This window comes from Mesoplodon densirostris, chromosome 16 (genome assembly GCF_025265405.1).
Source record: "Mesoplodon densirostris isolate mMesDen1 chromosome 16, mMesDen1 primary haplotype, whole genome shotgun sequence".
In the NCBI taxonomy this organism is placed as follows: Eukaryota; Metazoa; Chordata; class Mammalia; order Artiodactyla; family Ziphiidae; genus Mesoplodon; species Mesoplodon densirostris.
In genome coordinates, this window is record NC_082676.1 from 17612577 (window position 1) to 17625934 (window position 13358).

The 13358-nt window shown below is 41.5% G+C and overlaps 1 protein-coding gene across 1 annotated transcript in view; it reads left to right on the forward strand.

Moving 5' to 3' along the window:
• The first annotated feature begins 227 nt into the window (after positions 1–227).
• PTPRT (protein tyrosine phosphatase receptor type T) overlaps positions 228–13358 on the forward strand; it is an 825916-nt gene continuing 812785 nt past the window's right edge. Inside the window, exons 1-3 of the mRNA XM_060079174.1 lie at positions 228–499; positions 5759–5840; positions 6579–6640. Coding sequence (XP_059935157.1) covers positions 228–499; positions 5759–5840; positions 6579–6640 — 416 coding nt within the window. The remainder of the gene's footprint in view (positions 500–5758; positions 5841–6578; positions 6641–13358) is intronic.

The following is a 13358-nucleotide window of genomic DNA, read 5'->3' on the forward strand; positions in this document are numbered from 1 at the left end:
CACGTGCATGAGAATTCTCCTCCATTCTGGATTGATGGGCAGCCAGGAAGCAATGTGATTCCACTGGCTAATTGTTTAACTTTTCTGAGGTTTTCCTTTGGTAACAAGACTCTCCTAGTGAGGGTAGTGGCTTTCAAAAACAACAGCAATTTATCTGTCTCCTGCAGTAAAGCTGCAGACACTTTGGGAGGAGTGGTCTTCAGGCAGCCGCCCCCTACTAAAACATCATGGTGATCCAGGGACACAGCATCGCGGCATTGCCCGGAGCAGAGTGCAATGGGGAATCTGGCTCCCATCCTGAGGATGCACCCACATCCTGGGGGGCGGGGAGCCAGGCCTCAGGTACGAACCTGGAAGTGGGAGGTGAAAGAGCAAATCCAGAAGGCAGCTTGCAGAGGGCCTTTAAGATCAGCGATCTGCGGTCGGGGAAGAGACCCACGGGCCTTACCTATAGCTGGGCCAGGCCTGAGACGTGCTATGTGCCTCCTGCCGGGGAGGGGTGGGGAGTGGGGGTGGGGTGGGGAGGACAGGCGGTGCTCTTAGCCTTGCCATAAACCTTTTAATAGAAGCTCAGATTTTGAAGCACATTGAACATTGCAGTTGAACTCCCAGGGAGGTCCTAAAATGGCAAAGGCTGTCATTCTGGGAGTGATTTTCTCTTGGCTCTGACCTCAAGACATTAACAAAAGCATCAGCATAGCCATTTCGCTTGGATGGGCCAAAGTTTGGGCTGCCTCTGTTTCCTTAATTGCTATTCTCTGTTCCTCCTTCTCTTGGCTTATTAAGTCATTGGATAGCACACTCATGACGTAGGCCATTTAGGGAGGCCTAAGGCCTCAGATGATTGGAGTTGGAAAGGGTGCCCTAAGGCCATGTTTCCCAAGCCCCTGCGCACATGCATTTGGCCTGTGTGTATGTTATTTTTAAGTGTATGTCTGGTAAGACCTCAAACATGTACCACAGAATAATGTAATGAATCCTCATCACTGGCTTCCGTAATTATCACCTGTGGCTAATTTTGTTTCACTCATACCCCTATCTGCTTACCCCTTATGTGGTATTGATATATTTTCCTATTATTGCCCAAATTTTCTCATGCGGCCCCTTTGTGTTCAAACACTTCCCTCACCCTCCACTCCTAGTAACTGCTGATATGTTTGCACTTCCTGTATATATATTTTTTTAATATAAATTTGTTTATTTATATTTTTGGCTGCGTTGGGTCTTTGTTGCTGTGTGCGGGCTTTCTCTGGTTGCGGTGAGCGGGGGGCCACTCTTCATTGTGGTGCGTGGTCTTCTCATTGCAGTGGCTTCTCTTATTGTGGAGCACGGGCTCTAGGCGCACGGGCTTCAGTAGTTGTGACTCAGTAGTAGACTCAGTAGTTGTGGTGCACGGGCTTAGTTGCTCATCTCATCGGGGTTGATCCACAAATCTCTTTTCTGAAAAAGCAGAAACAACCCTGGTTGTGAAATTTGTCAATGGAGTATATAGGACAGTGTCACAAATGAAGATGGATGCAACCATCAAAATGAACACCAAAACAAAAGCTCTCAAATTCACTTCAATAGAATGTTTAAAGAATAATATAGCACTAATGCAACAGGATTTATCCTAGAAATACAGTGAAAATTCAACATTAGGAAGTGCAGTGATATATGTCACATTGATACATCACCATGGAATAATCATATGATTAGTTCAATAGTCTCAAAAAGGCTTTTGATAAAATACAACATCCATTCTGGTTTAGCAAGCAACCCAATACGCTAAATGCTTTGGTCAACTGGAAGTTGAGAGAGGAGTCCTTGTAATACAAAACTCAAAACAAAAACAAAAACAAAAAAACCCAAAGCTTTTCTAAACCTAAAGCTAATGTCATCACTTGCTATGAAAAATTAGAAACATTGACATTAAAGCCAATATTAAGACTAAACTGTCAGATACTGGCGTCATTCAGCATTACAAAGGCTGTTATGGATTGCATTGTGTTCTCCAGAAGACTGTATCTTGAAGTCCTAACTTCAGTACCTCAAAATGTTACCTTATTTGGAAATAGGGTCTTTGAAGATTTAGCAAAGAGAAGATGAGGTCATTAGGGTGAGCGCTAATCCATTATGAGTGGTGTCCTTCTAAAAATTATGACAGAGACAAACCTGCACAGAGAGAAGACAGTGTGAAGGGACACAGGGAGAGCGCCATGTGAAGACAGAAACAGAGATTGGACTAATGCCATCTGTATGCCAAGGAAAACCAAAGATTTCTGGTAAACCACCAGAAGTTGGAGAAAGGCTGGAACAGATTCTTCCTCAGCTGTCAGAAGATGCCAACGCTATCAACACATGGATTGTTTTTCTTTTTTAAGGACAAATTTCTTTTTTCAGGATTTTATTTTATTTTACAAACTTATTTATTGTATTTATTTTTGGCTGCATTGGGTCTTCGTTGCTGTGCACGGGCTTTCTCTCGTTGGCAGCGAGCGGGGGCTACTTTTCCTTGCGGTGCGTGGGCTTCTCACTGCGGCGGCTTCTCTTATTGTGGAGCACGGGCTCTAGGTGCATGGGCTTCAGTAGTTGTGTCATGCAGGCTCAGTAGTTGTGGCTCATGGGCTCTAGAGCGCAGGCTCAGTAGTTGTGGCGCACAGGCTTAGTTGCTCCACGGCATGTGGGATCCTCCCAGACCAGAGCTCGAACCCATGTCCCCTGCATTGGCAGGCAGATTCTTAACCACTGCGCCACCAGGGAAGTCCCCAGGTTTTGTTTTATTTTCTTCTAGTCTTATTGAGATACAGACACACAGCACTGTATAAATGTAAGGTATATAGCATAGCAATTTGACTTACAATCATCATGAAGGAATTATCACAATAAATTTAGTGAACATGCATCATCTCAGACAAATACAAAATAAAAGAAAAAGAAAAAATATGCATTTCTCCTTGTGATGAGAACTCTTAGGATTTACTCTCAACGGCTTTCATATACAACATCCAACAGTATTCATTATATTTATCATGTTGTACATGACATCCTAGTATTTATTTATCTTATAACTGGAAGTTTGTACTTTTTTGACCACCTTCATCCAATTCCCCCTCCCACCAACCCCTGCCTCTTGTAACCATAAATCTGGTCTCTTTTTCTATGAGTTTGTTTGTTTTTCAAAGTATAATTGACCTTCAACACTATGTTAGTTCCTGGTACACAACATAGTGATATCTCTATACATTTCAAAATGATCATCACAGTAAGTCTATTTACCGTCTGTCACCATCCAAAAATATTAAATTCTTATTGACCATATTCCCCACTCTGTACATTTCATTCCCATGACTCATGTATTATCATTTATTTGTGGTTCCTCAAAAAATTAAAAATAGAGCTACCATATGATCCAGCAATTCCACTTTAGGATATTTAGCCAAATAAAACAAAAACACTAACTCAAAAAGATGTATGCACCCTAGTGTTCATAGCAGCATTATTTACAGTAGCCAAGATATGGAAGCAATCTAAGTGCCCACTGACAGATGAACAGATTTAAAAAGATGTGAGATAGATATATATATATATATGTATGTATGTCTATATATAGATATATATGTGTGTATCTGTTACTCTGCTATAAAAAAAAGAATGAAATCTTGCCTTTGTGACAACATGGATGGACCTTATGCTTAGTGAAATAAGTCAGAGAAAGACAAATATTTTATTTCTATGTGGAATCAAAAAAACAAAACAAATGAAAGAACAAACAACAAAACAGCAGTAAACTCATGAATGCAGAGAACAAACAGGTAGTTGTCAGAGGGAAGGGTCGTATGGGGATGCCAGAAATAGGTGAGGGAGATAAGAGGAACACATTGATTTCTGACTTCCAGCCTCCAGAACTGTGAGACGATACATTTCTGTTGTTTAAGCCACCCAGTGTGTGATACTTTGTTATCACAGCCCTAGGGAACAGATACCATGGAGAACCTTTATTGAGTGCTCACTATGTGTCAGGCATCGTTCTGAGCACTTTATATCCATAAACTCATTTTAATTTCCTCGATAATTCTACGAAGAAGAGATGATTATTATTAATGTTATGTCGATGAAGAAACTAAGACACAGAGACATTAGAAACTCTCCCAAAGTCATCTAGCTGCTAAGAGATAGGACAGTGATTTAAACACAGGCAGTCTGTTTTCCTGAACTGATCCCTGACATTACCACTAATTATGCCATATTCAGATCCACAATAATTACAGCATGTTGGTAGTGATATCTTTAGACACATAGATCAATGGAACAGATAGAAAGCTCTGAAATAGACCCCTGTATATGTAAGCATGTAATATATAATAAGTTATCAAGGAGTAGGTGGATTACTCAGTGGTGCTAGAAAAATAATGAGAAGTATTTTAAAAAGTAATATAAAGTTAGATTCATAGGCCATATCATACATTAAAATTATCTCTAGGTGAATTAAAGATTTAAATATATTTATAATTTGATGAGAGAATCACCAATGCAGTTGAATATTTATTCTTCTGTAGTATCAAATACCAGCGTAGCAGATATTCTTTGTAGGCAGTTCTGCCAGAGGGGGAAGTGATTTACAGATTTTACTTTATACTCAACAGTGGTCATCTGACAAAAATAATTCGGGGGAGAAAAGAAATGAGAGGACTGTTTATAACTAAAAATATAGAAAATGGGTTAATGTTTTTAACCTATGAAGAGCACTTCTTTTTTTACATCTTTATTGGCGTATAATTGCTTTACAATGGTGTGTTAGTTTCTGCTTTATAACAAAGTGAATCAGTTATACATATACGTATGTTTGTGACCACCTAGAGGGGTGGGATAGGGAGGATGGGAGGGAGGGAGACGCAAGAGGGAAGAGATATGGGGTTATATGTGTACGTATAACTGATTTACTTTGTTATAAAGCAGAAACTAACACACCATTGTAAAGCAATTATACTCCAATAAAGATGTTAAAAAAAAAAGTTGCAAAGCTTATGTTCCCTCTGGTTCTATTTTTTTTTTTAGAAAATAAAATTTATATATCGATGGGAAAAAACCTCAAAATCCATAGATCACAAATAAATACCAGTGACTCTTCGAGAGAGAAGTTTAGAGGCAATTGTATTCTGAATTTTTCTATGTGATTTGCAGTAAAAATGTATTAGTTTTGCAGTTAGAATAAAACTAATAAACCTGACATATACATGCATATATAGAGATTTGTGTATAAATAGATGTAGGGTTCCCCTATGTTATGTACACACCTCTCAGATGTTAATTAAACCAAAAGGTGCCGTATTGTGAAATACATCGGTGCTAGTGGGAATTTTGAATATTTGTGACATTAGGGTAACCAGCATAGTTGCTAGTTAATATCTGTCAACAGTTATAACTTGTTAAAATGTGGATTGTTAAATTATGAGTGAATTTTATAGGCGTTCCTAATAAGAACGGTAACAGCTAATATATATTTAGCTCTTAAAATGTACCAGAATTTTTCTAGGTTCCACATGTTTATTGTCTCTTTTAATTCCCCTAAGAAATCTAGGAGGGTGGTGTGTGTGTGTGTGTGTGTGTGTGTGTGTGTGTGTACTCACCAAGATTCACAAAGTACATAAGATAAATATGTTTTTTTTTGGAGGGGGCACCATGATTTAAGAATATGTGCTTTTGTGAGTAATTTCAAAGAAGATTTTGTGTTCTGTAGTCCCCTCCACTTCAATTTCATCCTTATTTTGTGTGGCAGCTTCTTAATGATGCTCTTGTGGATACCAAGGCCCCGCCGAGTGAAGGGAGGTCTCATCGGGGCTCAGAGCAGTGTGCAGACGGTAGGCTCCCTGGGGAGCAGATGGAATGAATTTCCTTTAAGCCCACCCTCCATCAACATCATTCCTCCTAAGTTTTCAGTAAGACCACAGTTTTCCCTATCTTAATAACCTTTATTATTTCTAAGATAACTAGGGAATGATAAAGGAGAATATGAAAATTGCCATTGATTCTACCATCGAATGCATTGCTGCTTCCCAGCAAATTCCTGGTGTACATATGTTGCCTCCCAGGGCCATTGGGAAGCCGCTGAGAGAAATCTGTATAAAAGCTCACAGGAGGAGATCAGGGTAATTCTGGTGAATGGGAATCAAAACAGTTTCAAACTCCCAAGTGTGCAGCAGGGTTCCTACGTGATCCCTGTGGACTGTGGTCTGGGGTGTGTCTTGTGATGTGCTTCTCATGAAAAATATCATCATCTGAGCAACCTGCAGGGATTGAAGGGGATAAGGTAATGAGCTTTATGATATCCGCTTAAAGGTTCAAAGGTGTGACTGAGGCATGGAGGGAGCTACAAGGGAGAAGAGGCAGGGAGTGGGAAAATTAACAAGAGTCTAAAATACCGATTGGCCTCAGCATGTTTTAGCAAACCGGGCAAAAATATGAATTACAGTATTTTGCTGGAGCTGTGGCCCATAGCAATAGCCATGTTTGCTAGCACAGATGTTGAATGTTTTTCTCACCAAGATAAAATCTGAACCGTGTGCGTGAAAGTAACTCAGTGTTGGTGGGTGTTCCAGATCTTGCCCCCTGCCAGGCCCCACCCTGTCTCCTGCCTGAGGTCTGATGTTAAGTTAGAAGGGTGAGATGTGCAGCTTCGCAGGTAGAGGTTCATCAAGGCTGGACAGGTCTCAGATGCCTCCATCAGGAATGTGGCACTGGGCTTCCCTGGTGGCGCAGTGGTTGAGAGTCCGCCTGCCGATGCAGGGGACACGGGTTCGTGCCCCGGTCCGGGAGGATCCCACATGCTGTGGAGCGGCTGGGCCCGTGAGCCATGGCCGCTGGGCCTGCGCGTCTGGAGCCTGTGCTCTGCAACAGGAGGGGCCCCAGCAGTGAGAGGCCCGTGTACAGAAAAAAAAAAAAAAAAGAAATGTGGCACGGCTGCACAGAGGGATATTGATCACTTCTGGAGCCAAACACCGTGTCACACTTCTTTTATGCCTCCCGGGAGGATGTTTCAGGGCCTTCCACCTGTGAATCTACGGTGGTTCTCTCACTGTCGCATTACTCCTCCAAGGTCCTGGGAGAGGCCCTGGAAACATGTTCAGATAGTCATATATTTTATACAATTATCAAAAGAAAGGTAATTTTAACCACGGTTGGTTAGGACTGCTGTGGGATTCCCCTCCAGCTGTTCCTTTATCATACTTTTCTTTGGGAAGTGAGGAGTTGGATGTGGGGCTTTTGGAGTAGTCAGGGGCATTTTAGGACCTAGGCAAGTGGAAGTTGAAATTTAGTGTGAGTTAACGGGAGATATAAACATACATACATATATATATATGTACATACAGATACATATGTATTTCAAATATATAGTGTATATAGTATATATAATATACATGTAAATATATGTAAATATATGTACTATATGTATATATGTATTATATAGTACATATACACATATGCAATATAGTATATATATGCGTATACACATATGTTTCATATATATTTTTCCTGTGTATAGTTAAACCGTTACTAACTGCCCTGGTGTGGAACTGACTGGCAGGAACACAGATGATATCACCAAATCAAAGATTATTTATGATTACCCAGTACACAAGCACACTTTTGTAATACCCTGAAGTATTACAGAATATACATGAACGAAATTTGATAGCGATTTCCCCCAATTTGACTACAATCCTAAAGTTTACACGATAGAAATAATAACTGGTGGACTTGAAGGAAACTTTAAACAATTATTAATAATAATAAACAAATTTCAATCAACCTGCTAGAGGGGATATTGAAGTTTCTACTCTCTCTATAAAAAATGATACTGTAAAATTATTGCCAGGAAGAGGGAATGCAGCCAGGAAGGTAAGGGAATATATTGTCAGGAAGATAATTGATAAAAACGTTATTTTTCTGGACTGCACAATGTTTGTGGTACCTGTAGGTGATTAGAAGTTTATTATTTGTCGTGACTTCTTTTCTCATTTCAAATAAATAGTCCCTTTTCTAAGTTTGAAGTCTTTTCCCTAAAGAATGTCCCCTCCTCAAATTGTTTAAGCTTCAGGCTCACAACACTCAGACCTACTCCTGGGGTGGAGGGTAATGTTATTATCTTCTTACAGATGAGGAAGTTGAAACTCTGAGAGGTTAAGTGGCTTGTCCAAGGTCACGTGGTCATAGCCTGGGCTCCAAGATGCTCATCACCCATGTACTGTGCCGTCTTCCCAGTGGGGTGTGATTGGGATGTGGTTTTGCTTCTCTCTGCATTAGTGGAGTTGCAGCTGCTAATGGCCAGAGCCCTGGGAAACATGGAAGGGCTCTCTGCCATCTTATAGGTAGTTGCCCCTCAGGGAAGTGTTCATGCACTTGCTGGTGGTACCCAAGCCAGGTGCTCGTTCCCCTGGCTGCAGGGTGTCAACCATGGGGGACAGTTGTATGATCCTCATGACTTCTGTTAGTTTGGTGGTTGCTCTTGGTCCTCGTCTGAAAAACCGTTTTGCCATTTCTCACCCCTTTCCTTCTACCCCCAGCTCTTAGCCTTTCAGTCTGTGGGCTCTCCCTGATGAGAGTAGGCCGCAGGGCCCCAGGGAGAATGGGTCAGAGGGAAAAAGCCAGAAGCAGTCTAATGAGGCCTTAAAATGCTGTTGATGCAAGAGGGGCAAAAGGCATCCAAATTGGGCATCCTTTCTCTCTTCCACAGCTTCTCCCTCTCACAGCCCCTGGCATCTCATCTGGCAAATACCACTGGATTTTCTGGAATTCCATCCATCAGACTGTGCAGTTCTCTCAAGAATGAGTTGCATGGTGAATAGATTGCTGGCATTTTGGGTGGGCCCAAATTGTCTTGCATCCTCTAAGTCCATGAGAAAAAAATACAACACTGTAAGCTTCAATATTTATGGTTTCTTTGCTACTTTTGTGTGGAATTTTTTCTTGATTTCAGTCAGTGTTGAGGTCGGAGGGTTTGAGAAATCTACTCTTATGCCACCATCTTTCTCACTAATGTTGGTTTTGATTCTGCTTTTTGCATTTTAACTTTTCCTGAAATTCTTTATTAACCCACAGGTCACCCAATCCCATTGTCTTTGCGTCTTACTTAGTTTCCCTTTGTAGCTTTCTCTTCTTGTTTCACAAAGCACTGGGTCTCTTTGCATCCTGTGAGGATGCTGAATGTTTTTTTTTACAGCATTCATCAGGTTCCTGTAGTAAATAATCTTTAGCGATCTTCTCTTAAGTTTTCATGATTTATTTTGTGTTTTCCTCTGTATTCCTTTTTTGTAATCATAATCATTTTTATTATTTTTCCTAAAGATTTTATTTTCTTTTATTTTCTATTGGAGTATAATTGCTTTACAATGTTGTGTTAATTTCTGCTGTACAACGAAGTGAATCAAGGGGACCCTCTTGCACTGTTGGGGGGAATGTGAATTGATACAGCCACTGTGGAGAACAGTATGGAGGTTCCTTAAAAAAACTAAAAGTTAGAACTACCATATGACCCAGCAAACCCACTACTGGACATATACCCGAGAAAACCATAATTCAAAAATTCACATGCACCCCACTGTTCATTGCAGCACTATTGACAGTAGGCAGGGCATGGAAGATTTTACTTTCTGAATGCAGGAAGGAGACGGTAAGGAAGAGAGACTCCAAGTGCTTAGAGCAAGTCTTCTTCATTAGAGGGCCAGTGACGTGGTTTCCTAGTTGTGAAGAACTATGCATTTCTGAACTTGGGGGTTAACAGTGTGGAAGGAACACATGGTCTGCCTAGTGAATTCCAGGCAGATGAGGTTTAACTTTTCTTCTTCCAGATTATAACAAGGGTGTCATGAGTGGTCTGCTGCTTGAATGTTTAAATCCATTTCTGTTTCTTCCGGATGCTAATGGTAGTTTTATTGTTTTCAGTTCTTTTGGAAGTTTTCACCTTTTCCAGTGTTTTCTTAGGCATGGTGTTGAGGTTCTAAGAGAGGCTGTTAGGAGCTTCCTGCCAGGTTGCATTTCAAAGGGAACGTGACTCGGCCAAGGTCATGCAACCAGCTGGTGGCAGAGACAAACCTGTAATGCAGGCTCCTTTCTTCCAGGCAAATCCTCCATCTTCAAGACCACCTGTGGCTCTTGACCTGTCAGGACCTGAGCTATGATGTGGTTTAGCAAGTAGTGGCTTTGTTAGAAGCTCATTTCTGTTCCGAGGAGTTTTAGCCCGAGGTGGAGTCATGCTGGCAGGGGCTGCACTCATAGGATCCTGTGCATTGGGACTTTTCAGATTTAAAAAAAATGTGCATAGAGCTAGAAGTGGGTGAGTGCTTGTTCCAAAGATGAGAAACTTGCTTATGTGTCCTGGACATGAACTCGTTGGTGTTAGAGAGGTGGAGACGGGGCAGCTTTGAGATGCTGGCTGTGTTTTTTCTGCTTAGGAATCTTAGTGACAGCCCTGATATCTTTTTTGTTTGTTTTTGTTTCTTGAGGAGGACAACAAAATGTTTATTATTAATCACAAATCTTCATTAGGCTTAAGATTCAGATAGTAGCAGCATAAAGACCCACTAATGGCTAGCCTGTTACCATGCACTTTTTTTTTCACAAGAAATGTTTAACAAGGACCTAGAAGAACTAAAGAACAGACAGAGATGAACAATGCTGTCTTTTTTGAAATGTTCATCAAAGACCACTTCCTTAATTACTAGCAGAGTGCCTGCTTCCTAACTGTGGGTGTCTCTGTCTTAGTGAGGTTTACCTCTCCAGGGAACTGAAGTATCAACATTTGAGAAAAAGAGTGCACAAGTTTAATGATTTCACAGGCTGACATGCGAGCGCAGCTGAGACTGCGGTTACCTAAGGCACCGTCAGCATCCCTAAGACCTCAGAACACACTCTTAGTGGACTGACCCAATCGTGGCATCCAGGTAATATGAGCTTTAGACTCATTGAGGCTCCTTTAGCCTCTGTCCTTAATGGAATCTTTCATTCCATATTTAATGCACATTTAACGGCCCTGGTAGATGGAGCCCAGCTGGCCACCACAGGCAGATTTGCCAAGCTTAACTGTTTTGAGAGGGCTCACAGCAACTATACTTACGATAATATTCAGACCTCAATAAATATTTTATCTACACAATGATCAGTTGGGTGATTTATATAATGCTGGATGCTATTATTGAGTTTAATTGGCTGTATGCAAACCTAATTTTTACTTTATGTAATTAAATGTTAATATACATATAAAAACTGAGTCCATAAACCAGTATCGTCAACCAGTCCTAAATGTTTCTGAAGCTTTTGTAGGCATGGCATTGTGTAGCAGAGAAATGATGGCCTTTGGGGAAAGGAAAGAGAGAATCCACAAATGCAGGGAACTTGGACTGGGTTCTTATCTCATTGGAATCTCTCAGTTTCTTCATCTTTAAAATGAGAATGAGTAATTCCTGGATCATTAAATGACTGTTAGGATTAAATGGGATTATGTGGAATGGCTGGCCTGTTGCTTGGCAAGGAATAGCAGGGGTCACTTTCTATACCCACCTTATGGATATGTTTATTGAATGCCTGTCATGTTCAAAGTATGATTGTATGTGACAAGCCAAGGTGGGTCCCTTACCTGCTTTATTTCTCTCCACGTTTTCCTTGTTTGGCTCCCACTAGAACATGAGCTTTGTGAAAGAGGGACACACAGCTCTTAATCCCTGCTCCGTCTCTGGTGCCTAGAATAATGTCTGGCACACAGTAGTTATCCGATCTAGGATTATTGAATGTCATTCAAACATGGGTTGTTAATTCAGAGAGATAATAAGGAGGCATGAGAATTGCCAAACTGGAGGAGTTTACTCGTTTTTCATGCAAGAGACATTATGATAGCACTGAGAAGGCTTGTGCTTTGGGGTCAGAGTGAAAGTAATTTGATTCCTGACTCTCCCCTTTACAATCTATGTAGCCTTGAGGAAGTTACTTAACCTTTCTGAGCCCCAGGTTCCAACTTTGCAAAATTGTACATTGAATCCCAAAGAGCAACTCACAGGGCTGCTGTAAGAGAAATAAGGTAGTGCTTGTAAAGAGCCTCCACTTAATTATTTAAAGTTATACAGAGTAGGCACAGAAGGCTGATCTTTCCCAAGGTGAAACTTGGGAAAGCTTTGAATGACCTGAAGATGTTCTCTCCCAGGGATTCTTGATGTGATTATTACAAGAGTCCACTCCTGGCTGGGCCAGGTAGGAGCACTTGGTTGTCGTCTCTCCTGAGGTTCTCTAGGGCATGTCACTAATGGACCTGAGGTTTACAGTGAGGTCAAAGGGAGTACCAGAGACCCAGAGAGAGCCATGTGTGGACCATGTGACTCCTCATGACCTTGAACCTTCAGGACAGTGAGTGGAGACCCAGGAGCCTGACCTTGTTGGTCTTGCTGGACCAGGGCTCAGGATGTGTGGCTGCTTCTCTTTCTTTTTTCCTTTGAAAAAATTATATGTTAAAAATAAGTCAGGGGCTTCCCTGGTGGTGCAGTGGTTAAGAATCTGCCTGCCAATGCAGGGGACATGGGTTCGAGCTCTGGTCCAGGAAGATCCTACAGGCCGCGGAGCAACTAAGTCTGTGCGCCACAACTACTGAGCCTGCGCTCTAGGGCCCGTGAGCCACAACTACTGAGACCGCGAGCCACAACTACTGAAGCCCGCACGCCTAGAGCCTGTGCTCTGCAACAAGAGAAGCCACCGCAATGAGAAGCCCGCACACCACAACAGAGAGTAGACCCCGCTCACCGCAACTAGAGGAAGCCCGCACGCAGTGGTGAAGACCCAATACAGTCAAAAATAAATAAATAAAATAAATTTATTGAAAAAATAATAAGTCAGTTTCAGAAGAAGAGGTGTTTAGCAAGCCAGATATTCCTGTAGAGGTAGCAATGTTAGTGGTCACTTAGGGTTATGACCTAGTGACTAAGACTGTGGCGTTTGGAATAGGACTGCCTTGGTTCAAACCCCAATCCAGCCATTTCCTAGCTGTGAGATTTGGGGCAGGTTATGTAGCTGGTTCTTAGTTTCATCATGCATAAAGCATGGGTAGTAATAGTACCAATATCATGAGGCTCCTTGAGGATTAAATGAGAATATTTAATCACAAATTTAATCACTTTGTACAGTACACAGTAAGCACTCAATAAGCACCAGCAGCTGTAATTATTGTTCCCACTTCACAGATGAGGAAGTGGAGGCTCGAGATTTTCTCTGACCCACCAGAGGTCATAAAGAGAGTGCCAGAACCAAGCTGGGCATCAACCTCTGTTGCCGTCTTGCACTCGGGACACTTCATTACACTCCATTCAGTCATTCATTCTGAGGCATGTATTCAGTTTCCC